General features: G+C 57.7%; 1 protein-coding gene across 1 annotated transcript in view; it reads right to left on the bottom strand.

The window, feature by feature from the left end:
* Positions 1-26,243, bottom strand: part of LMF1 (lipase maturation factor 1) — an 88,080-nt gene that overhangs the window by 38,254 nt on the left and 23,583 nt on the right. Inside the window, exon 4 of the mRNA XM_047097961.1 lies at positions 291-439. Within this exon, the coding sequence (XP_046953917.1) occupies positions 291-439 (149 nt within the window). The remainder of the gene's footprint in view (positions 1-290; positions 440-26,243) is intronic.

Genomic DNA, 26,243 nt, shown 5'->3' with positions numbered 1-26,243 from the left:
ACCCTTCCCGATTTAAACCACGTAAAACATTTCAGACCTTCCAGAAATCCCCAGGAGGGACTCTGCCCGTGAGTCTCCCTGTGGAGCGGGCTCAGAGTCGAGATAGGCCCCACAGGAAGTGCTTGTGCACAGGACTGGGGGCCGGGGGCACTCCTAGGACTCAGAAACAGGCCCCCGAACACGGAAAGCAGCAGAAGGGGCCCCGCGGGCACAGCCCAGCCAGCAGGCAGCGAGGCGTGGCTCCTTTGCGGCACGCTTCCTGAAGCCTAGCCACTGAAGGTTCCGCTTACCGCTCCAAGCATGATTCTGAAAATCAGCCACCGAAAGCCCCACAGAACGATCTGGGACGGGGGGGTCCCTGTGGGCAGTCGAGACAGAGTCCAAAGAGGGCACAGGAAGATTCCCAGGAATCCTGTTTCCAGAAGCTGGGACTCCCATCCTGGAATGACAGTAAGGACACAAAAGGCCACGTTAACAACAGCCAGACATTTTCCAAACTCAGCTTAACTTCAGTGATGCTTCAACCAGGACAGGTGGTGTGGCCCAGGGACCCGTCTCACCCCCAGGCCGGGGCACATGTCAGAGAGGGCAGTGGGACGGCCACAGCACCCCAAGCCAGGCTCTCTGCAGGGCACAGCACAGACCTGACACGGGCCCCACACCCAGCACGCACCGCCTGTGGGTTTGTGGAAGCCTTTTCAATTCAGTAGTTTTGAACACGGGAGCAGAGCTTTGTGGGTTCTTCCCTGAGAGCACCTCACCAGAACAGAGTGTACGAGGTCAGATGGCCTGACCTGGACATGAGGGCCCCAGTCTATCCCAGATGAGCGGGGAGGCCTGGGGGAGACGCGGGTACAGGCGACGTGGTCCCAGGTGAGCGGGGAGGCCTGGGGGAGACGCGGGTACAGGCGACGTGGTCCCAGGTGAGCGGGGAGGCCTGGGGGAGACGCGGGTACAGGCGACGTGGTCCCAGGTGAGCGGGGAGGCCTGGGGGAGACGCGGGTACAGGCGACGTGGTCCCAGGTGAGCGGGGAGGCCTGGGGGAGACGCGGGTACAGGCGACGTGGTCCCAGGTGAGCGGGGAGGCCTGGGGGAGACGCGGGTACAGGCGACGTGGTCCCAGGTGAGCGGGGAGGCCTGGGGGAGACGCGGGTACAGGCGACGTGGTCCCAGGTGAGCGGGGAGGCCTGGGGGAGATGCGGGTACAGGCGACAGGGGCTCTAAATGAAACGGCCTCCTGTCAGCCCTGTAAGGGCTTGGCCTGGGGCAGCCAGCAACTCCACCACAGGCTGTGACGGCAATAGCTGGGACCCAGCTGACCAGTGCGGTGAGCAGCGTGGGCACAGTGGGGGCGGGTGTTCCGTGCACCCGTGGACACTGAGTTGGCCTGTCGTGGAAACGTGAGACCTTGACAGCTTCCCGGCTGCTGTCACTCGGCCTTTCACAAGAGGCTACGTGGCATTCTGCATGTTGCACATGCTTTTTAAAAAAAAGTTTAATTTACCTCGAGAGAGAGAGAGGGAACGCATGTGTGCACAAGCAGGGGAGGAGCAGAGAGAGGGAAAGAATCCCAAGCGGGCTCTGTGCTGTCAGCACGGAGCCCAACACAGGCTTGAACCCATGAACCCCGAGATCATGACCTGAGCCCAAGTCAAGAGTCAGCAGACACTTAACCCACTGATCCCCCGGGCGCCCCTACACACATTCTTTTTTGTCTCATTTTGATGAACCTGTGAAACTACGCACACGAAAAATACTCTGGACAAGGGTCCATATACTATGGTTCCATTCACAGAAGGTTCTGGAAGGAGCAAAACTGATACAGGGGTAAACAATGGGAACCGATACAGGGGAAAACACCTGGGGGGTGACACCCCCTCAGGGTGTGAGTCAGAGGCACCTGAAGGTCTGTGTATTTCATTGTAAATTTCTTTCTAAAACAAAACCACTGCAAAGAGACAACCCTAACTGAGTCCTGAACCCGAGATTTTAGGGCTACACGGATGGCTCGATGCCTACAACTTACTCTGAGATGCACTGGAGGTGGAGACGGGGGACATGATGACGCCCACGAACGGCCTGCTCAGTCTCGGTGGCAGGTGTGTGGGTTCTCACTGTGCCCGTTGGACACTCGTCTGTGGTTTGACGTTTTTCATAATAAAATGGGGGGGACCCATTTGCTCTCGTATGTTCTGTGCATTTCTGAAGCCCCGGTTCCAGGTCAGTTGGGTATTAGGATGGGGTCCGCTTGCTGTGAGGCAGTGCCCCACACCGAGGCTGGCGGGCAAACTGGCCCCTACCCAGAGGGGCAGCGAGTCCCGCCCTATACCGGCCAGCGTGGCATCCGTGGGCTGTCCCGGCTGAGCCACGTGCACCTGTGCTGGGGACACTGGGGCCACCAGAGCACACCCTGCACCACCCAGAGAAAAGTCCAGATGCAGAAAGAGGCCTAGGATGCCGGGGAGGGGTGCCCTCAGGAGGGGGGAAGCGAGGCGAGCTGTGGCCAGGCCCACGCTAGTCACGGGCAAGATGGTCCTACAAGGTGCTCTGGCGAGGCCGGGAAGGGGCATTGGTACCACCCGTGTGCGGGGGACTTAGCGTGTGGGATAGCCACGGGGGCTCAGCCTGGCTCCCCAGCACCCGCCTGCACGTGCCCAGAGCTGAGAACCCTGACTTCTCCCGGGAGAAGGGGGAAAAATGCAGGAAGTGTTTGCACTCGGTCTGTCTTAGGAAATTCCAGACGCGGACTGAGCGTGTATCTCGACTCAAGGTGCTCTTCCCCTTCACGGTGATGGAGGCCCTTTGCTTTATAGTTTACTTCAAACCCCCATTCTTGTCTCGACCAGAAAAAACCAGACGTCGTTCCTTTTATGACAACCGCTCTAGTTTTATTGTGAGAGAACAGTCCTTGAATTTGGACTCCTCCTCTTGGGGTGTCACTTCATGACCCAAGCGTGCCGTGGAACCTGGAAGTGGCTGACCGCTGCCGTGCGCTCATCGACGGGCCCCTCTGCTTTCTGACAAAGTACCTGTCGTCCTGCCACTGGGCCGATCCCGCCCCCCGTGTGGCGAGAACGTGTAGGAGGCGGGAGGCCCGTGCCGCCGCGCAGCAGCACGAGCGGGCAGGTGGGTCCAGGGCGTTCTGGGCAGAGCCAGGCAAGCCCCGGAGGCTGCAAGGTGGAGTGTCCACCCCGAACACCGCAGGCACGGGGACGTCTGCCAGCACTCACCGGAAAGGCCTCGTAGCCTGTGACGCTCACGTGGGTGCACGGCGTTCCCCAGAGTGCCAGGCCCGCCTTCTCTAATTGCCACCTCACTTTGCACAGATGTGACGAGCGGAATTTTAATATGCAGCTTGAATGACACCAATCAAAGTGATGTGCAAATGGCAGGGCCCAGAGACCCACCTAAGTGCCGCCAAGCAGGCGATGGGGTGGGCAAGGGGCGCCCTGCCGCCCTAGGGACTCACGTGTACTGGCAGAAGGTCACCTGCCCTCCTGCCTCCTTGCGAACCTACTGGAACGTTCCCTACCTTGCCCGGGTGCTCAGGGAGAGCAGAGCCGCCTCTGCCCCCCCACCTCCGCTCCCCCGATCTGGCTGGAGCTGCCACCTCCCCGGCCGCCGGCCCTCGGGCCATCAGCGCTCGCGACACCGCCGGGGAGGAAAGGGTGGCCCACAGACCCACCTGCTGCTGCTTCCCTCGCCTGGATCTCATCGGGTGGAGCAGCTGCGCCACACACACCCACACAAAGACACCATTGTTCTCGGGCGGCGTGGCGGGAAGGCGGCCCCGGAAAACAAATGCCCAGGGGTGCAGCCGGACGGCTTCCCGCAGCCCCGAGGTCGCGATGAGGACGGCCAGGGCGCCGCGGGGGCACCACCGCAGGCCGGGCGGCAGGGCGCTGGGGCGACCCAGACACAACTGGCGGGTCCCGCCGGGGGCCCGACCTCAGTGACGAGTCCCACTCGAGAGGGCGCCTGTGCCTTTCCAACCTGCGCTCACACGTATCCTCTTGCAGAGGGGACGGGGCACTCTGGCCCCTTCACTGGTGTGCGAGTGCCACGGGAGCACCGCAGCTCCACGGGGTCCCCCGGAAGGCTCCGCCCCGATGGATGCTCCTTGGGGATGACGCCCACGTGCTGCCCCTGCCCGTAGCTTTGGGGCAGGGGTCGCAAACGCCCACTAGGGAGCCACGAAGCACGAGGCCCATGCAGCTACCTGTTTCTGGAACCTTGACTTCTGTGGCTCCTGGCTTGTTTCCAGTAACGCTGACAAGTGCTGAACAGGCCGCGTTTGGGAAGCTTCCTGCGAAACCGGAGGGAAGGCCCCCAGCTGTGAGAGACGAGGGGTCGGTGCTCGGGACCGGACGCTTGGACGGTGACCGCCCCAGCAGCTGTCGGGTAGCGGGGCGGCTCCCAAGCTCTGTTTGCCCTTCTGAGGAGGAGACGGGCAGTGGGGGTGGGGCAGGCCGCTCTCACGGAGGTGTCGATGGGACACGTCCACGTCCTCCGGGTCCCTGGGCGGCCACAGCCCTGTGCCCTGCCGTCGGCGGACAGCCTGTGTGGTCGGAGAGGGGATGCTCTCTTGGCCGGCGCTCCCGAACCAGCATCTAAAACTGCACGGTGTGTGACGTGTGGCCCGTGTCTGCCAGGGCAGCCGCAGGTGACTTCCGAGGAAAGACCCCGTAAAACACGCTGAATTTGGGCCCTCCGTGTATTCCGACAAGAGAAGCGCACGGGGCCTGGGTCTCCCGACCTCACCTGTCAGTGGTGGGGGGTCCCTTGCCCCTCTGGCTCAGCTCGGGGCACCTGCTCACTAAATCAAACCTTCCCTGTGGACTTAGGGACATGAGGAGAGCGAAGATGCTCTTCTGTTCAAGATCCAGGAAATTCAGCACTGAGAGGCCGGACCCGTGCCTGGCGCCTTCAGGAGAACCGCGCGGGATGGTGGCGGCGGCCTGGCCGCTCCGCGGCGATCCCTTCGCCTGGGACGGGAAGCAGACCCGCCTGGCGAGCGAGGCGCGCACGACGCCTGCGTGGAAGTCACCCGGAGTCCAGGGCCACCCGGCACAAATTAAGCCACTTGTGACCTGGGAGAAAAACACAACCTAAACCAAGGCTTCAGAGGCGGGAGGCGTGCAGACGGCCACTCCAGAGAGGCAGTACCAACCGAGGTCTCGTTACCTTCCCCAAAACTATTACAGTTACTTAGAAAGAATAATGAAGCGTTGCACCTATGGATCCTTCAAGAGTGACAGCCACCGTCCGCATGAGAAGCGGGAAACCCATTAGCTTCGGGTTAAAAACAGGGAAAAAGGAGAAAGACGCCTCCCTCCAGACGGGCTGTCATTCGAGAGGAGCGGCCCCACCCTCGGCACCTGCAGAGTGCTCGGAGCCCTGGAAAGTCACTTTCTTCGTCTTCCCAGGTTCCATCTCAGGACGGGAAGTTACGAAGCAGCACGCCAGAGTGTGCTCTGCGCAGTCACCGACGGGGCCCAAGGGGGCTGCTGGCTACGCAAACTCCAGGGGCCCTTGTGTCGTTGAGGGTGGGAGCGTCCCACAGGCACGGCTCTGGGGTGACCCTGCCCCTCACAGGTACCAACCGGCACCTTCTGTCCCCCTGCAGGCACTGTCGCCATGGCAACCAGCTGCAGCCAGGAGGCATCACCCGTGTGCCTGCAGGGAAGGGCACGGAGAGGGGCCTGGCCTAGGCGACCCCTTTCAGCCACAAGGTTGGCTTGTGTAGCCACTCTTGCCCCAAGGAGACAGACTAGGGCTGGGCGGTACTGATTCCAGCCCCACCCCAGAGATGGGCCACACTCCTGCCCCCCCCCCCCCCCCAGTCTGCTCCGGATCTGCCCCAGAATCCTCCGGAACCACCCTGAGCGGGGCAACCGTGGCACGTGGGGGGCCGCCGACCTTGCTGTTGGACAGCCCGCGAGGGGAGACCCGGCCTCTGAAGGAAGCGGGCCTCACGCTTCAGATGCGGGATTTAAGTCTAATCAGATTGTAAACAGGAGTGAGTTTTCTGGTACGTAGATAGGTTTGAAAGAGCTGGTTAAAGGTTTCAGGCTTCAAATAAACTCGCTTTAAAACTGCACGCTCCCAATTATGAATCGTTTAGAAAATTGCGAATCTTGTGTCGTAAGGCTGTCCTTGGGCACTGCAGGGAGCAGGAAGTGACCTGTGTGACCCACACCCACACCGCGACCCTCCCCCTCTGTCCACCGGCGTAGAGTAATGCTCGGTTACCACAGCAACCAGACTTCCTAGCCCCAGGTGTCCCCTGTTGCTCACGACCGTGCAGGTGTCACCAGCTAGCCCAAGAGCAAAATTCAGAGCAATGACCTTCACTGGCTTTACTGGTTTTGGATAAATATGAAAATGCTTCCTGTCAACGGAAATTAGATCTAGCAACAGAGATTTCTTAGGATTAATATATTCCAAATATTTAACATACATCAGGCTGAAGGGCACGATGTGCTACCGTGTCTCTGCCTTTTGTTTGCCGGGCATGAAAATTAGCCAGGAGCTTGTCTTGGAGTGGCCTGCCGCAATCCCAAAGATGCTGCCCGGTGTCCAGGTCACCCTGGACCTGCCCTGCAGGCTTGCGCCGCTTGGGCTCACGGTGCGGCGGGGGGCAGGGGGGGGGACCCTCCCCCCCCCTGCCCCCCCGCTCTCTGACAACACTGGGAGGCAGGTCTGCTGGGAGGCTCTGCGCGGCGCGGGCCTCGTTCCAGCACTGCGGCTGAGCCCCGTGCCCGCGGAAGTGGGGTCACCCTCGCCCCACACGGTCCTGAAGAATGACCTGCTTTTCTAGATCTTCCACACACTCCTCGAACACTTTCTGCTGTCCTCGATGCTGCTAAGAGGCACACCCTTGTCACCTGAAGGAGGGCAGGGCCTGGTTGACGGGAGGGGCCCGCGTGTCCAGTTATCTCACCCCGTGAGGCGCGGCCCGCCCCACACACCTGCTCTGGGCGAGACAGGAAGTGGACAGGCGGGCAGCGGTCACGGAACCAGGACCCCGGGGGGCGCTGTCGGCAGCCGGTACTGCCCGGACCTTGTGCACAAAGAAGCCTGGGGTGGTGGCTTGGTGATGGGAAGGGGCACTGATATCCTCAGGCACCACGTCTGTGATGCCATCAGGAGAAGTCTCCAGAAGGGCTTTCTTTTAGGTCAGTGCGCAGTGAGTGAGGACTAGGTTTCCGTTAAGTCCGCTGACATGAGCCATCAGGAAGACCCCACACGAGCGGCCCGCGGGGAGAGGGTACAGCTAACCGGCACGCCACTGACCACCTCGCCTCGCCTCCCCTCCCCTCCACCCTGGGCTCTCCTCCCAGGCTGGAGGCCCAGGCCCGCCTCAGGTCCCTGCCACCAACGCCCCCTTCTCCGGCCCGTCGGCCAGCTCTCTGCTTGGAGGCCACCCTTCTCAGGGAGGGCCTTCCCTGGACGTAACGTTTACAACCAGGCCTCAGCCCATCCCTGCACGGCCCGCCCAACACACACGGTGCCACGGACCGCGCGTCTCCCTGGGCTACCCTGCTCCGCAGAGACCAGGCGAAGAGTGTTCAAGCCGATAAAGGAAGACCTGCCCACGAGGCACGTACAGATGGGGCCACTCGGCAGAGAAACAAAGCTGGGCAAGAAAGAACCAAGCGAGTTCGAGAGCTGAAAAAGAAAGCGTCTCAAATTACAGTTTTACCAGATGAACCTAAGAGCCGTCGAGAGGACAGGACCAAGTGAAAACAGCTCGACTGAAGTTACGCAGGCCGCAGACCAGACTCTGTAAAGCCTGGAGAACAAAACAGCATGGAGAACACACATCGTCAGAAGGCCCTACATATACACACGGGTGGAATCCTAGGAGAAGACGAGAGCGACGGGCAGGAAAAAACGGAGAAGATAGTGGCAAAAATTATCCAAACTTGGTAAAAGACACAAGTTACAGATTCCTCAGGGAATCATAAGACAGGATCGAAAAAACGTGCACAGAGGCGCAACACGGCCTAACTGCTGTAAACCAAAGGCAGGACCCCAGCAGAGGACAGTGAGACATTACGACGTGTGGAGAAGGGACAGGGTGAATGGCAGCAACTCGTCAGGAGCGACGGAGGTGAGGAGACACCGAACCAGATGTGGACTCTTGCGCCTCCCGGACTCTCCGTTCTGAGATTAGAACCAGGAATCCACAAGCTTTGCCAACAGCGAGGCACCCAAATCATGTGCGCAGAGAAGATGCTGAGAGAAAGACCTAGAGAGGAAGTGGAACAACCCCAGCACACGTGTGAAGGGAAAAACCACCAGCCTCCGTCAGCAGCACGGATAAGGCTCGTCTGTCTAAGCAGCACTAGACAGAAAGTTCTTCGCCGTCATAGCCCGTGCTTAAAAAGACTACAAGCCGTTTTCCTTTGGACGTAAATCAGAGCGGTAAGACTGTGACCTCAGAGCCTTCTGTTAGCAGCAAAGAAATGGGAAACACCAGACATCATTATAAAAACCCCGCAGCCTATGAGAAAGCAGAACTTTCCCTAGTATTAGCCACATAAAACCTGCTTCATTTGGGGCATTGCGACTTCATCTTCTCAGACAGGTGAGTCCTCCAGCTGTCCTTCACAGTTAACTCTGGCCCTTCCCCACAGACCCCTGAGACCAAGGGTCCCTAGTGTGGAAGGGACGGGACACAGCTGTCTGCAGAGAGGTGTCAGCTGAGTAGGACTTCTGGAAAGTTAGCTGGGAAGCCGGGCAAGAAGCAAACCTTCCCTCCTCGTGGGGAGCATTGTGCAAACGGTCCGGGAAGTTTTTTCTTTTTACTGTTTATTTAGAGAGAGAGAGCGGGAGCAGAGGAGGGGCAGAGACAGAATCCCAAGCGGGATCAATGCTGCCAATGCAGAGCCCAGCGCGGGGGTCAGTCCCGCAAACCGCGAGATCATGACCTGAGCCCAAACCAAGAGCCAGGCGCTTAAGCAGCTGAGCCACCCGGGCGTCCCTCCTGGAAATTCTTACAGACTCAGTCTGAGATAGAACGCTACCTTTGCATAAACGGTCGTGATGCTAATTTTCTGTATCTTCATGGGAATTTGGATTACACAGGGGTATAGGTCTGTCAGACTCTCAAAGCGTGTGCTTAAGATCTTCGCATCTCATTGTGTGGGAGTTCTTTGTCGCGGGAAACAACCCGAACAGCTCAAAGAGCCGTCCTGCTGGCGTGTTTAAAACTCTCACGTGTCCCTCTATAACGTTTGATTCTCCACAAAGCGTTTAAATATTTTTTAAAGGACTCATTCCCATATTCACTCTAAGCGTGGCTTCTAGGACAAACGGCAGTTTAAAACACTGCAGTTCACAGTTTAACTAGAGCTCAGTCAATGAACCCATGTGGCATTAACTCTGAAACGCATCAAAATATACGACGGGTTGGTGGACGGACGGAGAGGTGAGTAGATTAGCTAAATCACAGAAAAAAAAATCAAGTAAGATAACAACCTGTAGAAGTTAGATGGTCCGTGTATGGGTTTTTACTATATAATCCTTTATTTTTATTTTTTTGGTATGCTGGAAATTTTTCAGAGTCATGTGATTTGATTTTTTTAAACATGGCAGCTATTTATTTTTTATTTATTTTTATTTTTATTGTTTTTTAGCTATCTGTTTTTTATTTATTTTTAAGGTTTATTTACTTAGAGAGAGATAGAGCACACGCACGGACGGGAAGAAGCAGAGAGCGAATCCCAAGCAGGTTCTGCACTGTCAGCATGGAGCCTGGCATGGGGCGCGGTCGCACGAACTAGGAGCCCATGACCTGGGCCGAAGTCAGGAATTGGATGCTTGCCAGACTGAGGTGCCCCCATAATGACACGATTTTAAGAGTCCTAATCACACTTATCCTTAGCCACTGTGAAAATAATAAAAAGTTCTAAGACCTAAAGTAGAAAAAAACATGATCTCCTACATGGAAAGTTTAAAAAAAAATACAGAAAATGAGTTCAAGTATCAAACGGCATCAGCAGCACTGCAAATGGCCTTAGAAGGACTCCTGTAGGTGCTTAGGGACCAAGTGATTGTCACAAACGCTGAAGAGGGAAAGGAACACATGTTTGTCTTGAGTTTTTCAGAGGCACAAGATTTAGAGCAACCAAACCGTTGATGAAGGAAAGTTACTTTTAGAAAAATCAACCAACCAACCAACCGAGCAAAACTCTGATAAAAGCAGAGTGACGGAACTTGAGCATAGAGCACACCCTCCGGGGGCGCGGGGTGGCTCAGTCGGCTCAGGTCATGATCTCGTGGTTCAAGAGTTCGGGCCCTGCATCGGGCTCGCTGCTCTCCGCGGGCACAGACCCGCTTCGGATCCTCCATCTGCCCCTCTGCAAAACTCCTCTCGGCCTCTCCCCAACTTGCACGTGACCTCTCTTGTGAGCACTCTCTCTCTCTCTCTCTCTCTGTCTCTCAAAAGTAAATAACCATTAAAAAAAACACAAACAAACAAGAACGTGAGCTCCAGACTGGCCACCAAGGCTACCGGCCCTTCACTGCTGCTGACGGAGAACTTGCTAAAGGACAGGTCAGGCTGGTGACAGGTGGCCTCAGCAATCTCACCGTCGCAGAGAGAGGGGAAAGGTGGCCCGAGCTTTCTGACCGGCAGCGACCGAAGTCCCGGCACCCACAAAACGTCCCTGCCCAAATCGAGGCCGACTCTGGAGTAGCCGGGAGCCCTGTGGCTGGCCCACCGGGCCTGGAGAGCCGTCTGCTCTGTGCAGGACTACACAAGTCCTGTCTGGAGCACAGAGGGGGAGGGGCGTGGAGAGGCCGCAGGGGGCACCCATCGGGCGTGTCGGTGCGCACTTGGACACGGGGGCCGTAGGAAAGGCGCTTGCTTAGCCGGCCGTCCCCTAACACGGACTAAAGGTGGGAGCTGTCCCCGCCCTCCCCCCCCCCCCCCCCAGTGTCCCGGGTGTGCTGGCGGTGCATGGTCACAGACCCCACCCGGGGCGGCACGTGATGAAGCGCGTCCAGGTGGAACAGCAGCGCGTGGGATCTGCGTCACGGCCGGCCGAGCAGGAAGGGAGGCGGTAAGCAAAGCCCGGGCCGCTGCCTGTTCAGGGTCACCGTCAACACGGAGATGGTGTGTGTGTGCTGGAGGGTTTTCATAATCAAAAGTTGAAGAAAAACAGAGCAAGGAATCGGCATCTACGGGGACATCCAGGACGGACTGCCGGCAGGCTCGTGAATCGCCACACACTGAACTGCGATGTTTTAAACTGCCGCTTGTCCCAGAAGCCAAACTTACAGCGACTATGGGACTAAGTCTGTTAAGAAGATATTTAAAAGCCTCGCGGAGAAAATCCCACGTCATCGAGGGACATGCTCGAGTCTCGTGCAGGCCAGCAGCACGAGCACGCGTTTCCCGGAGGAGGAGCCAGGAGGGCAGCGGAAAGCCACGGTGTGGGAGGAGGGGGCCTCTGCTACCCAGACCGCTCAGGTGCAGCTCGGAAAAGAACTTCTCTTTCCGAGACAGGAGACCCATGTTCAGAGGGACTGGCTTCTGTAAGGAGGCAAAGGCTCCGAAGGGGGCCGAAGGGTGGGGAGACGCGGCTGGTGGTGCGCCAGCTGTCACGGCCGCCCCTGGGCGGCCCGGCGTGGGAGCAGGAAAAGGGCAGGAGCGTGTTCTCTGCACAGAAGCGCACGCGGGGTGTCACATGGGGCCCGAGGGAAGGAAGGGGACGTTCCAGGAACCTGGTGCACGACAGCCACGTCGCCCAAGAAGACTGAGGACTCTGCTCCAGTCCAGTGGCCACGTGAGAGGCGGCACCGTGCTCCCCAAAGCGCAGGGCCTGCACGTGCAAAGCCCCCTGGGGCTCACACCCGCCCCGGGCTCGGGCCCACCTGTTATTTTCTCAGTTGTCGTTTTCCTCGGGGATTATGTAACTGCTGACTTTGGCACGATCAAAAGGGGGAAAAAGCCAGAGAGTTGTCCGTTTGCTGATGCTGAGCCAAGTATCCCGGACCAGGTCCCGAAGCCGCGTGATGGGGCGGCGGGCGCGAGCCTTCCCCCGCGGGCTGCGCCGTGGTGTGCGTTCTGAACGGGCGCCGTGCCGAGGCGGGACCTTCGCGCGAGTCTCGCAACAGAACCACATACGTGCTTAGAATGTGGGAAGGGCCCGAGCCGCGGGGAGTCCGGAGACTTCTGAGGCCCAGAGAACGCCACCTGGCGTGGCGAGAAGCACGGCTTCCTGTCTCCTGAGTCGCTTCATCCCCAAGCCCTGGCCTTTTTTGAGGCACATCGCACAGCTCTCACTCAGATAGGAGGAGGTTTCTTGCCGCCCAAACACACAAAACCTGAGACACGGCACAGAATGAGTGGACAGGAGGGCAGTGACCTCACCCGGCCGGCGGAGGCACCGGGCGCCACGCAGCGCGTCCCCTCCCCGCCTCCCCCGGCTCTGGGGACCAACTCCAGAGCACCCGCAGCACTAAATATAGGTCAGGAAGTACTTCGCTGTCCTGCTTTCCTCACACGGACGCACCCGGACTCCCACGCCCACACTGGCCCTCATCCGTGGCTCGACGGAGACCACCGTCTCTCCGGCCTTGCCAGCCCCTCCCCGCCTAGTCGACGCCCAGGACTCCCTGACCCCTCCCCGGACCCTCCAGGCACCGCCTGCCTCCAGCGTCTCCTGCCAGCAGCAGCCCAGAGCACAGGGCAAGCTCGGACCTGTCCAGACAGGAGACCGATCCGAGGGTCCCTTCCTGGTCTCAACACCCCGCGGTCCTCCGAAAACCTGCACTCCTCCCAAGCCCCCAGCACCGGCAGGCCACCGCAGTCCCCGTGCTCAGAACCGGCCCCCGACCCCCACCCCTGTCCCGCCTCCAGCCACGAGCACCGTGAAGCACCCGGTCCCAGGAGAGCAAAGGACTTCTCACCCGGCCAAGGGCACCCGGCTGGGAGCGGACCTCACTGCGCCCCTCAGGCGAAGCTTCGCTGGCTCCCTCTCCTCCTCTGGCCGCCCCCACCCGGGCTCCTCCAGTCCTGTGCCCAGCTCACATCTGCCCACATCTGATTCACCACTGATCTCCTTTTATTAGAAGCGACTCAGTAAATATGAAGACAAATGTATTATTCCTTAATCAAAAGCAGAGATGTTCACTGAAGATAAACTGGAACTAAGGAGAAAAGCAGTCTGACCACCCAGAGGTAAATCTTACTAATTCCCCGATCATATACTTCAAAATAGTTTTGGAAGACTTTTGTAGAAGCAAATTGCAGGGGCGCCTGGGTGGCTCAGTCGGAAGAGCACGTGACTCTGGATCCCGGGGCTGATTTCAAGCGCCATGCTGTGCTTAGGGATGACTTAAAATATTTTAGGGGCGCCTGGGTGGCTCAGTCGGTTGAGCATCCGACTTCGGCTCGGGTCACGATCTCGCGGTTCGTGAGTTCCAGCCCCGCGTCGGGCTCTGTGCTGACGGCCCGGAGCCTGGAGCTGCTTCGGATTCTGTGTCTCCCTCTCTCTGCCCCTCCCCTGCTCGCACGCTGTCTCTCTCAAAAATAAATAAAAATAAAATATTTTTAAAAATGGGATGTAGTATATACCATTTAAAACCCATTTTAACATATCTTAAGTATCTTTGTGTGTCATTACATCGTGGTGTTTAGTAATGCAGAGATGTAATTTTAACTAATTCTCCACAGCTGAACCTTCACGTGTATTTCCATTTTCTCCTGCCACGAACATGGTGCTGAGCCCCTCGCAGTTTGTCCGCACATCCTGATCCTGCCGCAGAACATCCTGAAGTGAGGCTGGTGACCGGCAGGCACATGTGTAACCGGGCAGCCACACGTCCTCCAGGGAGGCTGCGCCAAGTCCTGTGCTCCCGGCAGTGCCCACTTGCCCCACCGGCCCCAGCGCTGCCATAGACAGTCCTTCCAAATGCCCACTGTTGGATACAGCGGTTGGTTATTGGCTTGACAACCGTCTCTCGTCACCACTGGGCTGAATTATTTTACGTGCTTAGCTACGTAAAACCGCTCAGCAAACTGCTCACTGTTCACAGTGGCGTAGTAGTTTGTTCTCAAAAACCCCTCCTGATGATAAGAGCCGTGACATCCACGCCGTCTCACGCGTCTGCGTACCAGACCCGGGCACGCCGTGAAAACGCCTTCCTCAACCCCTCAGTGCAGTTACTTAGCAGATGCCTACGCACACGTCATAACAGAAACACAACATGTAATGTAGAAGACGTGTTATGGAGAACATGCACACACGTGTGTGTAAACGCTGCATGTTTATCAACAGGTTCATTTGTTATAGTTCATATTTGGCTTCCCCACACATCCTACATGGCTTTTTAAAGATTTAACGTGCTAACACTTACCCTTTGTGCTGTGTACTTTTAAACTCTTACTTTTACAGCAGTTGTAGGTTCAGAGTAAACTGATGAGCCTCGCACCGTTCCCGTAGACTCCTTGCCCCGGGTTCCGTGGTGTTGACCCAGGCGTAGACCTGAGAGACCCCCATCACCATCTGCGTGTAGGCGGCCCCCTCCCCAGCACCCAGCCAGGATCGCGCTGTGGGCGGCCCCTGAGATGGGCTCCTCTCACGCGGCGTCAGGCCTCTGACGCTCACGGAGGTCCCGATAGTGGTTCGCTGCTGGTCAGTGGTGCGCTGTAAGCATTCACACCCTTCCTGGCTCTGTCCGGCGTGGGGCAGAGAAGCAGTGCCACCCCGTCAGCCACGAGCACACCCAGCACCCGGATCTGGGTGTCTGACACCGTTCTCCGTGAAAGAGAAGCAAGGCCCCTGGGGAAAGAGCTGAATCGAGGACTACAGAAGGGAAATCACCGGAAGGGCCTGCAGCTCCCGTAGGGCTGGGAAGTCGGTGGGGGGGGGGCTCAATAAGGGTGTGGCAGCCAGCCTCGGGGCTCCCCGCACCCAAGGCTGGGCGATGAGCACCAAAGCAGGTCCTCGTGGTGCTGGATCCTAGTCTATGACAATAGAATGAGGAGCCACAGCGACATAAACAAGTATTTAGTAAAGAAATAGGGGAGAGAGGGTAGCTCCTCCTCATAGGGGAACTGCAATTCACAACAGAAGGGATGACGGAAACAGGAAAATCACCGCCAGGACGTCACAGTAATGACGGCCACAAGGAAGCCTAAAGTCAGGGGATAAACCCTGAAGGAAAAACAGGGTAATCGCATAACTTCAAGAAACTCCCCCAATTTTCAACAGCGACTGTGTGGCTTTAGTGTACATACACAAGTCATTTGAGGGTGTCACTGAGTCCTCCCTCCCCTGGGGTCGCGGGGCCCAGAGATCGACTTCCAGAGGACAGAGGAGGGACGGGAAAATGCACCCGACACAGGACACACCCGGAAACACACCTTCACCAGGCGATCCAGGTCAGCATCACCTGTGGGGAGTCGTGAGGACTCAGACACCCGATCTGGTGACGAGAAGGGCACCTCCCCCCCCCAACCCCCGTGACCCGTCTCGTCACGAGAAACACCAGGTAAACGCCGCGTGAGGGACGCTGAACCAAGTAGGTGACCAGAACTGCTCAGAACTGTCAAAGTCAGGAGAGTCCGGGAGGCTGGCAGAGACCCCAGGGGGCAAAGCGGACGAGGCGGCATGTGCAGTGTGGCCCAGGAGGGGCCCGGGACTGGGGGGCACTGGTGGGAAAGCTAGAGACACCCAACCACGGTCTCGTCGAGCTGACCGTCCCGCCAGTGCTGACGTCTCTGTTCCACCAGTTACGTGCCACCTGCGGGGACGCAGGGCGGAGGCTGACGGGGACTCTGCAACACTTCTGAGTCAGAAACTATGTCAGGACCACCTTTTCAGAGGTCCTGTTGGCACCATTTCGCCAGGGACAAGCCACAGCCTCGGGTCAGCGCCCGGCTGGGCCCCGCCCCAGGGCGGGCACGCGCCTGGCCGTCATGAAGAGGACAGGGTCTCGGGGGCTCTGCCTTGCACGGGAGCCCCCCTCAGCCTGGAAACCCGGGACCAAAGTGTGGCCGTGCCACCGCTAACCCCGAACCCACCCTGGCTCTTACCGAGGGGCACGGACCTCAGACGGCGCCTCGGGGGCTGCCTCTGGCTCCACCGTTAGGCTTCCATTTTGAGCTTTGCCTCCGGTTGCGTTCAGCCGACGGACTGTGGTCCTCTTGCTCGGCGCTTCTGTGCCCAGTTCAGGGCCGAGCAGGAGGAGGTGCTGTGTGCCCAGACCCGAGGCTGCCACGCTGCCGGGCCGGCCACGCGCGGACGACGGCCGCACGTGCCCCAACGCAGCCATCTCTCAGAAGCGCCAGAACGCAGGCCACGGCTCTGCTGGCGGTCTGAGTTCCGGAGACACGTCAGCGAAAAAAAAGCCAATGCGCTTTCTCCATACACCAAGTCACACCCTCCACCGAGCATAGGGCCCTGAGCTGCCAGCGGCCTTGAGAAGAGTGACAACGTAAGAATGTGCCACCCTAGGGGCGCCTGGGTGGCGCAGTCGGTTAAGCGTCCGACTTCAGCCAGGTCACGATCTCGCGGTCCGTGAGTTCGAGCCCCGCGTCAGGCTCTGGGCTGATGGCTCGGAGCCTGGAGCCTGTTTCCGATTCTGTGCCTCCCTCTCACTCTGCCCCTCCCCCGTTCATGCTCTGTCTCTCTCTGTCCCAAAAATAAATAAAAAACATTGAAAAAAAAATTAAAAAAAAAAAAGAATGTGCCAGCCTAGAAAAACCCAGACCGCTTGCCTCCTCGCGGCATCCGAGTGTGGACCCGTGCACAGGCTCACCAGGGACCAGCCACGCTGTGATCGAGCCCCTCCCCGTCCCATGTGCTGTGGTGGTGGTGGTGGGGACCCCGTGAAGCCCCAGCCCTCCCGCGCGGACTCTCGGGTGAGAGGAAGGCAGGTAGAGAGATGATAAGCCGACAGATAACGCAAAGACCCACGTCCGAGGGTGGGGGGTTGGAGAGAAATGAAACCGGGCCCGGGGCCGGGAAGCACGGCTGTGCAGGTGCAGGAGGTGGACTGGAGAGAGGCACGCGGCCCTGGGGGCTACTGTCCCACAGTGGGAGCAGCCACTGTGGAGGCAGGTGCGAATGGACGTGGTACAAAAATTAATCACAATCCTGTCCGCACGTCAGTCTCCCAAATGTTCAAAAGCTACTCATCAAGGCTAATACCAAATGGAAAACCAGCAATGCTCTTCCTTGTCAAAGGTATTTAATGTTTATTTATTTTTGAGAGAGACAGAATGTGAGTGGGGGAGGGGCAGAGAGAGACGGAGACACAGGATCGGAAGCAGGCTCCAGGCTCCGAGCCGTCAGCACAGAGCCCGACGCGGGGCTCAAACTCACGGACTGCGAGATCATGACCTGAGCCGAAGCCGGACGCTCAACCGACGGAGCCACCCAGGCGCCCCCAGAGGTATTTAAATATGAGACCCACCACATGCCCATAATAAGTACAGGGATCGTGCTTTAAAAGAGGTATAAAATTCTCAGTAAGAGGACACAAGCCATTAAGAAGAGATGCGTTGTACACACTTAGGAACTATTAACGGCACTAAAACTGCACCGGTATCAGTGTCTCCATTCAATGAATCCACACAGACAAGAGCTGCTATTGTAACAGCAACAAAGCATGGCTTCCTCGCTTAAAATTTCTGTTTTAAAATATCAAAGCATTTACAAAAGAAACTGGCACACAGCTGCTACTCCAGGGCTAACCTAACAATGCCTCTCCCTGTTAGTGGCGTTGGCAAAGGTCAGGCTTGCCGATGCTGTGTTCCTCTTGCATCCAACAATGGGGCATCGGAGCCAGGAAGCTCCAGGGACACACGCCAGACTCTGGAGGTTCCAGGCCAGCCAGTGGCTGCAATGGTGTCTGAGGAGACCAAAGCCATTCTCTGGCCTCCCAGCTGTTCACTGTGATTCAGGACACATCAGCGTTTACCTGGCAGGGAAGGAGCATGGGGGCAATGGTTCCTCTTGCCTCAGGCGACTGCTAATGCTGCAGAAGTAAAGGGAAGGACCCATCTCACCAGTTGCTTTTAGCTATGACCAAATGAGATCAAATGTGACAAAAAAAAAAAAATGTGATCAAAACATGGGCTTAAAAATGATTCTTCCTGAGGAAGAATAATGCTCTGGAATATACATGGGGAAGAAGGCTGTGGACAAGTGGCTGTGTCTCTGAGCCTTACCCCAGCACAACTGCAGGTACCTGTCTCTTGAACTATAAAGATCTCTAAGATGGGAAGAAGGACAAATAGGTCAGTGGTACCCAATCTGGCAAAGAGTTAACCTGCCCCGCAGTCTCCAAATCCAGAGACCTATAAAGCATCCACTCCAGGTGGTAATAGTTCCCAAGAAAAAATCTCTATGAAGGGGGTGGGGAATAGGGAAAGGAAGTGACAGATTATCTAATATGTTTGATTCGGTAAAAATAGTATTGGAAGAAGTCAAAGAGTTGTGTTGGTGAATTTGGAATGAAATGTTAAAGCATGATCAGAGACGAAAAACAAAGCAAACCAAAAAAGAAGAGGCAACTATTAACTCCAGGGAAAACAACGAGTTACTAGAAACAAGTGAGCACAATTTACTGTTGGCTCAGCAGATGACATTTACACAATGTAAAGACTGAATATGAATTTCATCTACTATATTTGTGACACACTTGTACTGAGATGAGGGAAGGAGAAGGATATGGGAGGGAGAGTAATCCTTATCATTCATAATAGGAAGAATATAGAAAAAAGCTTAAGTGATACACCAAGAATAGTCTCCATAAATGTATTATTCAGAAATATGGAGATAAATACCAGCAATGGTAAAAAAGTAAAGGAGTTGCTCCAGGAAGCAGAATGGGGGTGAGCAGAGGTAAAAGACACTGCTGTTTTTGTTATAAGCTGTGACATACAATTTCTTCCTAGTCCATGCACATTTCTAATGTTTCTTAGAATTAGAAGAACAATCAAGACCCAATTATCTGCTCACAGTGTAATAAAATCAGAAACTGGTCAACGAAAGGTACCCTACAAAACCCTGAGGGCTTGGGACTTTGGAAGCTCTTCTCTAAACAGCACTTGGACCAAAGAGACATCAGCACTGACAATTATAAAAAAGTATACTGTGTGCCATTATCGGGAAGACACTGGACTCTCAAACAGGCAGGGTGGGTGGCCAGAGACACAGAGGGGAGTGGTCACCTGCCTCTATGCTTTCATTAGCAGGTAAGAAGAGATGGAAAATTAATGAGTTAAACAATCAACTCAAGATCTTAGGAAATAATAAACCCTTTCCTCCCAGAAAGAGGAAACAACCTATAAAAAGTAAAAATTAATGAGCTAGAACACATTTTTTAAAAAATCAGATAAAACCAGGTATTTGAAAAGACCCACCACGGAGACAGCCTAAGGCTGTTTTGGCCACAGGGATAAAGGAGGGAACAGACAAGCACTCAGTAGTGCCCAGGAGCTGAGCTGGAACTACAGCTGGGGGTAGGGGTGCAAAGGCCACTTCGAATAGCATGCAGCCATAATGGTAACAGCAGGAGGGTGTGGGGGACGAGTGTGTGGCAGTCGGACAGACCCTGGCCGCAGGGACTTCAGCAAGTCTCCAGAAAACAGGGTGGTGACAAAACCATGGTTCTCAACCCCCAGGGGACCAGCATCGGAGACTCAACAGTTCACCAAACGTGATGTCACCATCACAAACATGGGCTGACAGGAGACACTGTATTAATTCCAAAGCACATGGCTCCGCCGCATTTAATCTATAACAACTTTCCTGTCCTAAAGTCTTAAGTTGGATACAAACCCTTTTCCAGATTTCTATTCCAAATCATTGGAAATAAATCCAAAAGCCCCCCAAAAGCAAATGCGAGTCAAACATCCACATCTACACAATTTAATAAAAATAAAAGGCAATTTAGAGGCATTTCAGACAAAAGCCACCCACATGGATTCAGAACTAGAAGTGTGACTAAAAGCAACAAAATGCTTCTTTTCTATTCTAGGGTTCTGCATATTAAGGAGATAAGCAAGTTTCAGAAATAGAAATGGGTAGCTAGATGTGATAGGGAAAATGGAGAATAAGCAAAATGTTAATGGTCACGTAAGGAAGAAAGGTCTTTAAAACGGATTTTCTTCTAGGTCTTAGTAATTCTCACCAGATAGTCCTAAGTGAAGAGAATGGCCCATCATCAGTCCCATCTGGGTGTGCGGTGACCTTCACCTGAGCGTGTGTGCACATGTGTTCGCACACAGATCTGAGGAGGCATCAGGGTAAGAGAATACGGTAAGATAGGGGTTACCGGGGGGAAGGAGCAGACCGTAGATGCAAAAGACCACACTGGAAAACAGCACCATGTACCTACCGCGTGTGCACACGAGGGAGGAGAACCCAGCACCTTGAGAGACTTGCCCAAAGGGGCCCCGGCACCCCAGACCTGACTTTCCCCTTTCAACACACTGGGCTGAACACTGCACACCCCGGGGGACAACTGTGCCACGTGGGTCACAGCCAGGAGCGCCTTCAGTGACGCCCGGGGCCGCAGCCCCTCAGGACGGCTCCTTCTCTCCAGGAGCATAGTCTCCCTGCACTGGTGACCCCAGGGACCGGAGAAGGGGACAGTGGTGTGCCGACAGAGCCAGCAGGGCAAAGAGAGGATGGCGGGGCCGGTGGGGGCGGAAATGAGGCAAGAATACTCCCCCTGGCACCCGGGTGGCTCAGTCGGTTGAGCGTCCGACTTCGGCTCAGGCCATGATCTCACAGTTCGTGGGTTCGAGCCCCACGTCAGCCTGGAGCCTGCCTCGGATTCTGTGTCTCCCTCTCTCTTTGCTCCTCCCCTGCTCACACGCTCTCTGTCAAAAATAAACAAAGATTAAAAAAAATTTTTTTTAATTAAAAAAAAAAGAAAAGAATGCTCCTCCTGGATCAGGACCGGCCCCAAGACCCTGACGGAGAGAGCACCAGAAATTCCAGGCAGCCCGGGTCACTACGGAGAACACCCAACACAGGCCGACAACAGGAGGTCTCTGGGCCTGTCTCTCAGGCGGTCGTGGCCAGCCAGGGCTGCTCACGGTGGGTAAGGGGCAGAAGCCATTCAAGACGGTGCCTCTCACTCTGGAAAGGGCTATGCCTGCTAGTTGAGATGCTTCCCAGCCCACGCAGGTCACACGGGAGCTCTAAAGACCACCTGGCACAGACTTCTCTGTCCCTCCTAAGGACCCGAGCGGACAAGAGACCAAATCCAAACAATGCTGAGCGGCCAGTGTCACTGGCGGGGAGCAAGGAGAGGGAGAGCGGACACCCACGGGGCCATGCGAGGAGAGTGGCTGTGTCAAGCCCCAGCACCCCGGAAACCACAGGGAAAGACACCCCCGAGAGGCTGCACAGCCCGGCGAGCTCACAGGCCAGGCCAGGAGAGGCTGCCTCTGATTATGGGGGTAATGCGATTACGAGAAACTGCTTTCTCGGGCTTGGGGGCTGGGAAGGGAATTAGACGAACCATCAATTAGAGCAGAGGATATGAGATCCGGGCAAAGCGCAGAGCTGGGACACAAGGGTCTGGAGACGGTTTGGTGGGATCTGCTGTCACGGAGTCCGCCCGGCCCTCGGAGGCGGTCTCATCGCTTCCTGCAGGCGAGCTCCACTCCAGCACTAATAGGTTTTAATAAAAACTTCCAATTGGACCAGTAAACCCCTCATTAAGCTGTTTTTAAAGCACGAATTTAAGAGCAGCAAGGGTAAGGGGTCACAAGCAGCATTTAATTCACAACGGCTGGTGGGAGGTGCTGCTGGGACGGACACCGGAGTTCAAGGGTCCAGGCCACACTCGCACCGATGCCAGCACAGGGCCTGCCTGAAAAGCGCACCTAACGAGGCAGCAGCGACCGGAGGAGAGTGCCAAATCCCGGGGGGCTGCTCCTCTGAGCACAGCCACGGCCTGCGGGGACTCGCTCGCCCCTGACGCCCCGCACGGCACGTGTGCGCCCCGCCGGCACCTCTGAGTGCAGGACCGGCACCCGCCCGCCCGTCCCCACAGCCCACCCACGGACCTCCCGCTGCCATCCGGCCCTCCTGGCCTCGGGAGATGGCGGTCGGCCCCCAATCTCCTCCAGGGTCCTGCTTCCTGGCCCCGTGGCCCGCGGCCGGCCCTGCCGGTGAGGACTACACCCGGCGTTCAGCACACCAGGATAAATGAATAGCTCATCCACTGAGCCGCTTTCTGAAACCAAGCGTCGCTGACGCATCTTGCTCTCGGCTAGACGGGCCTGCAGTGAAAACAGAACGCTCTTTTCCTACAAAGGAACGTCCCGAGCCGGGGAGCCCGCCGGAATCCTTCTCTCAGACCCCTCGCGCCCCAGGGACGGGTGCCTGGGCGGTCTGACGCAGGAGGACGCGTGCTGCTGACTTGCTTCCCGTGTCCAAGCACCGCGTGAGGTTTCAAGCCGCGAGCCGCACCTGAGGAAACGAAGCAGGCCTGGGACCGCAGCTGCCCACTGTCCCGGCAGCGCTAACGGCACTAACGAACGTCTGAGCGTTCACGCGGCCTGAGGGGCTTGTATCAGTTTCTACCTGCAGTTTCCCGCCCCAGCTGGGCTGCTGAGCCTCGGAAGGAAGGGGCCACATCTCCACGCCCCTCAACAAAGGACCTTAACCACGATGGCACCAAAACACAAAAAACACAGCCCGTGCGGCCACAGGCAGAATGACGAAAAGCTATGGAAATACCACCCCCTTGAAAGAAGACTATGGCGTAAACCAGGCACGCTCAGGGAGTGCATGCCCACGTGAACACCAAGGTTCCCGAAGCTCCTGATAGAAGATCAGTGTCGGGGGACGTGGGGACCCAGACCTGCCTGGGAGACCGCCTGGAGGCCAACACCAGCACATGCTGGGGTCCCTCAAGCTAAAATCGGATCCTTTCTAGGGCCAAGTTATCGGATCCTTTCTAGGGCCGGAGACACTCCAGAAGCCTCAGGGCCTCGAACAGCAGAGAGGTCTCATCATGTGTGTGTCTGGGCGCAAGGGCCCTGTGATGGCTCAGCTCCTGGTCACGGGGCCTGTCCCCTCTGCAGCCGCCAGCCGGCCTCCCCTGGTGCCCGCGGCCGGCCTAGGCCTGGAGGGGTGGAGCCCTGCATCGGCTCCAACACTGGGGGGGAAGCCGCACGACTCAGTCCCGAGGACAGGGGGCCCTTCCTGGGTCCCCACCTCACCCAAAACAGGTGGCCATCAGGCCTCAGGCCACATTGGGAGGCTGTGGGCCAAGAGCAGCCCCTTCTGGGCAGAAAAGACCGGAAATACCAGCCGGCCCGGCCTGCTGGTTGCTACACGGCTCTCAAGGACGGCGCAAGGGCCCCACCCTGAGCTCATGATCATCAAAGAGCACTTTCCGCTGGGGAGCAGGAAACAGCACTTACAGGGGACCTGAATTAATTACCTTTACACCCACTCTTTGAAGTAAGAGTTACCGACCCAGTGGCCTTCAAGGCACAGCCACACCGAGAGCCTCGGCAGAGAAACAAGCGGCAAAGCAGCCTCCTAGCACCCGGTCGACAGTGGCCTTCCTGTGTCCCGGAGCAAACAGCCCTGCTGCCACGACCGTCACCTTAGCCGGAGTCCCAGCCGGCTGCAAACAGGCACTCGAGAGCCCGGTCCCGGGACAGCAGCAGGTGCCACTCACAATGGGGAGCGGGCCCTCAGGACCGTGGAAAATGTTCCCCACACTTGGACATCCTGAGAAACGTGTGGTCGTTCTGAACAAGGGGAAGGCGCTAGAAAGAGGATGCGGCCCCGCGGCCCTCCTCCCAAACCGAAGGGAGTTATGCTCACCCACCGCGTCCTTACAGGGTCAGAGAAGGCGGCAGCTTGAGTCCGCAGAGGTAAACAGCCGTGCCCACTCACGGCCTGGCCGGCGAGCGCACAGAACTCCCACAGGGGCGGAAGCGGGCTGTGCCGTGCGTGCCCAACGTGGCTGCCGGGCGCTTGCCGTGGCGCAGGTGTGGCTAAGGAGCCGCACCTGGTCTCACCTGACTCTCATCAAGCCGCCCCGCGACGGCTGGTGACGGAGCAGCTCCGGGGTCCGCGGGCCGGGGCCCGAGTTCTCCGGGAACGTGTACCCCATGCAGCTTAGCGCTCGGCGCGAGACCCAGTGCGGGCGCGGCCTCGTCAAAGTCCACTTTGCAGAATAGAGACACGATAAATGTAACTAAAACGAACCCAGAACGGCGCGGACACACAAGCCCAGAGGGCCTGCTCCTCGTAAGAACCGAGTTCCTGCGGGCAGCCCCAGGTGAGGCCGATGGGCCCCCGCCCGGAGGCCTGAGTCCTTTCCGTTTGGTGGCTCTGGGGCTTGGTGGCCGGGCCGGTGGCTGTCGTCCTGTAAGATTAGCGAGGGGGAGAGCAGCCCGGGACGCCGAGGGGCCGCACCAAGCGCACCCCACACGCCGCCTTCTTCCTCGGGGGCCTGCTTCCACGGGAGACGTGTCAGTAGCGCCACCGGCTCCCGGCGACGCAGCTGGGGCTCACGAGCGCCAGGTAGCGCCCACGGATGCACAGGTGGGGGACAGACTTGTTTAAACTCGGAGCAAAACGGAGGCTGTTTGCCCGAGTCTCCCGACGCCAGTGTTCCCGCCGAGGACGCCCTCGCAGCCTCAAAGATGCCCGCAAGGCTCAGGCACCGCCAACCCCGGGGACCGGAGGGGCTGGGGCTCTGGTCTCTGCCTCCATTTCCCACGTGAGGCCTCGTGCGGCCCCCTCCCCACGCAGCTCTCCTAAGCGCGGGGGCTTTGGCAGAGGGGCCGGCACGGGTCTCCCGAAGCCTCGTCGCCTCGGGGGAGGCAGGCCCGCGAACCTCGGCCACCACACCTGCCGCTTCACCGCCACAGGCGAGCGCGTCCTCTGGCTTCACGACCCCCGATTTTATGGTAGCTATGGTAACCGCCCCGGATTCAGGGCACGGGCGCTTTTCCCACCTGGAAAAGGAGTTAGGGTCTGCCGGGTCTCAGTCACAACTGAAAACGACAATACTCCTGCAGCCGCAGGTAAATCAAGCAGATTTTAGCAAGACGAGAGGGAGAAGGGAGGTTTCTTGGAGGAGTGTCTCGCGGTCACGTGGACCCTAACGCTCTCGCCGACGGCGAACTTCACGCCCAGACTTCCAGCCTCCCCTGCTCCCAACCGCATGAGGCTGGCAGGGTACTAGCTCGCTCTTACGGTTAAGAAGCGCTCCACGGGCAAGGGGGACGGGGAACCATCCCTGCTCTCTTCTGGCCTAAAAGTTAAAGACACAAGCCCGAGAAGGAAGGCCGCACGCGGACGCAGCTGACCACGACCATGACCACGACCACGCTGGCCGCCCCTGACACCGAGGGCGCCCGGCCGGCTGAGAAGGTGGTGAGGGACACGGGCCCAGGGCAGACGCAGAGCCTCACTTTCGATTTTAAATTTCGACTCCGGCTTTGTCACCCACCTTTTAGGGTAATTGAAGATCGGAGAAACAGTCCGTGTTCCTGTTCCTCTTGCCAGAATCTGACGCTCTTCCTTCGAGTTGGTGCCCATTTCTGTGACCTCAAGCGTCTTTGCCTGCAGAACCCCTCAGCAGCCCCGGCAGAGCAGCGGGGAGAGCCCGCACGTGCCTTCCTGTTGAGGACGCGGTGTGGCCGGCCGGGGGGTCCTCCCTCCTCTCTGGCACTGACAGGCGTGCTGCAGTGATGTGCCTGTGGCACCGCTGGCCGCAAGGAAGCTTCTCTGGTCCTCTTTGGTCCTCACCCGTCTGACCACGATGTGTGTGGGAGGGTCGGTGGCACGCGCCTTTCATTCGGGTCTGGACAGTCCTCGGCTTTTATTCCTTCAACGTTCTTCTGCCTGCTGTCCCCGCTGGCGTGCGCCCCGCCCCACTGCACGGCCAGCAAGGACACCCTGTGCCCAGCGCCCCTGCCGGCCCTGTCTGCTGCTCTGTCGGCCGGGCGGGGCGGTGCGTCTGTGCGTGGGCACCGTCGTGGCTCCTGCTGGGGCAGACAGACCCACCCCTTCCTTCCCCGACGGCTCCAATATCGGGGTCACCCCTGCTGCCTGCAGGCTCCTTTTCCCCCTGCGTGTGTACATCTAGAAATTCTTGTTTAGGTCAAACGCTGTGTAGAGAAACGGTGGGTCCGGAGGGGAAGTGATTACCCAGAAGTGAGCGTCTGCAGTGAGGCTGTGGTCCGGCAGGGAGGGTCGGCGGGACGGGGTCATCTGGCCGGAAAA

The sequence above is a fragment of the Lynx rufus genome, unplaced genomic scaffold, assembly GCF_022079265.1.
Source record: "Lynx rufus isolate CCGP_SWC_20201006 ecotype Redwood Valley unplaced genomic scaffold, mLynRuf1.p SCAF_43, whole genome shotgun sequence".
Classification (NCBI taxonomy): Eukaryota; Metazoa; Chordata; class Mammalia; order Carnivora; family Felidae; genus Lynx; species Lynx rufus.
This window is presented reverse-complemented; position numbering and strand designations above follow the sequence as displayed.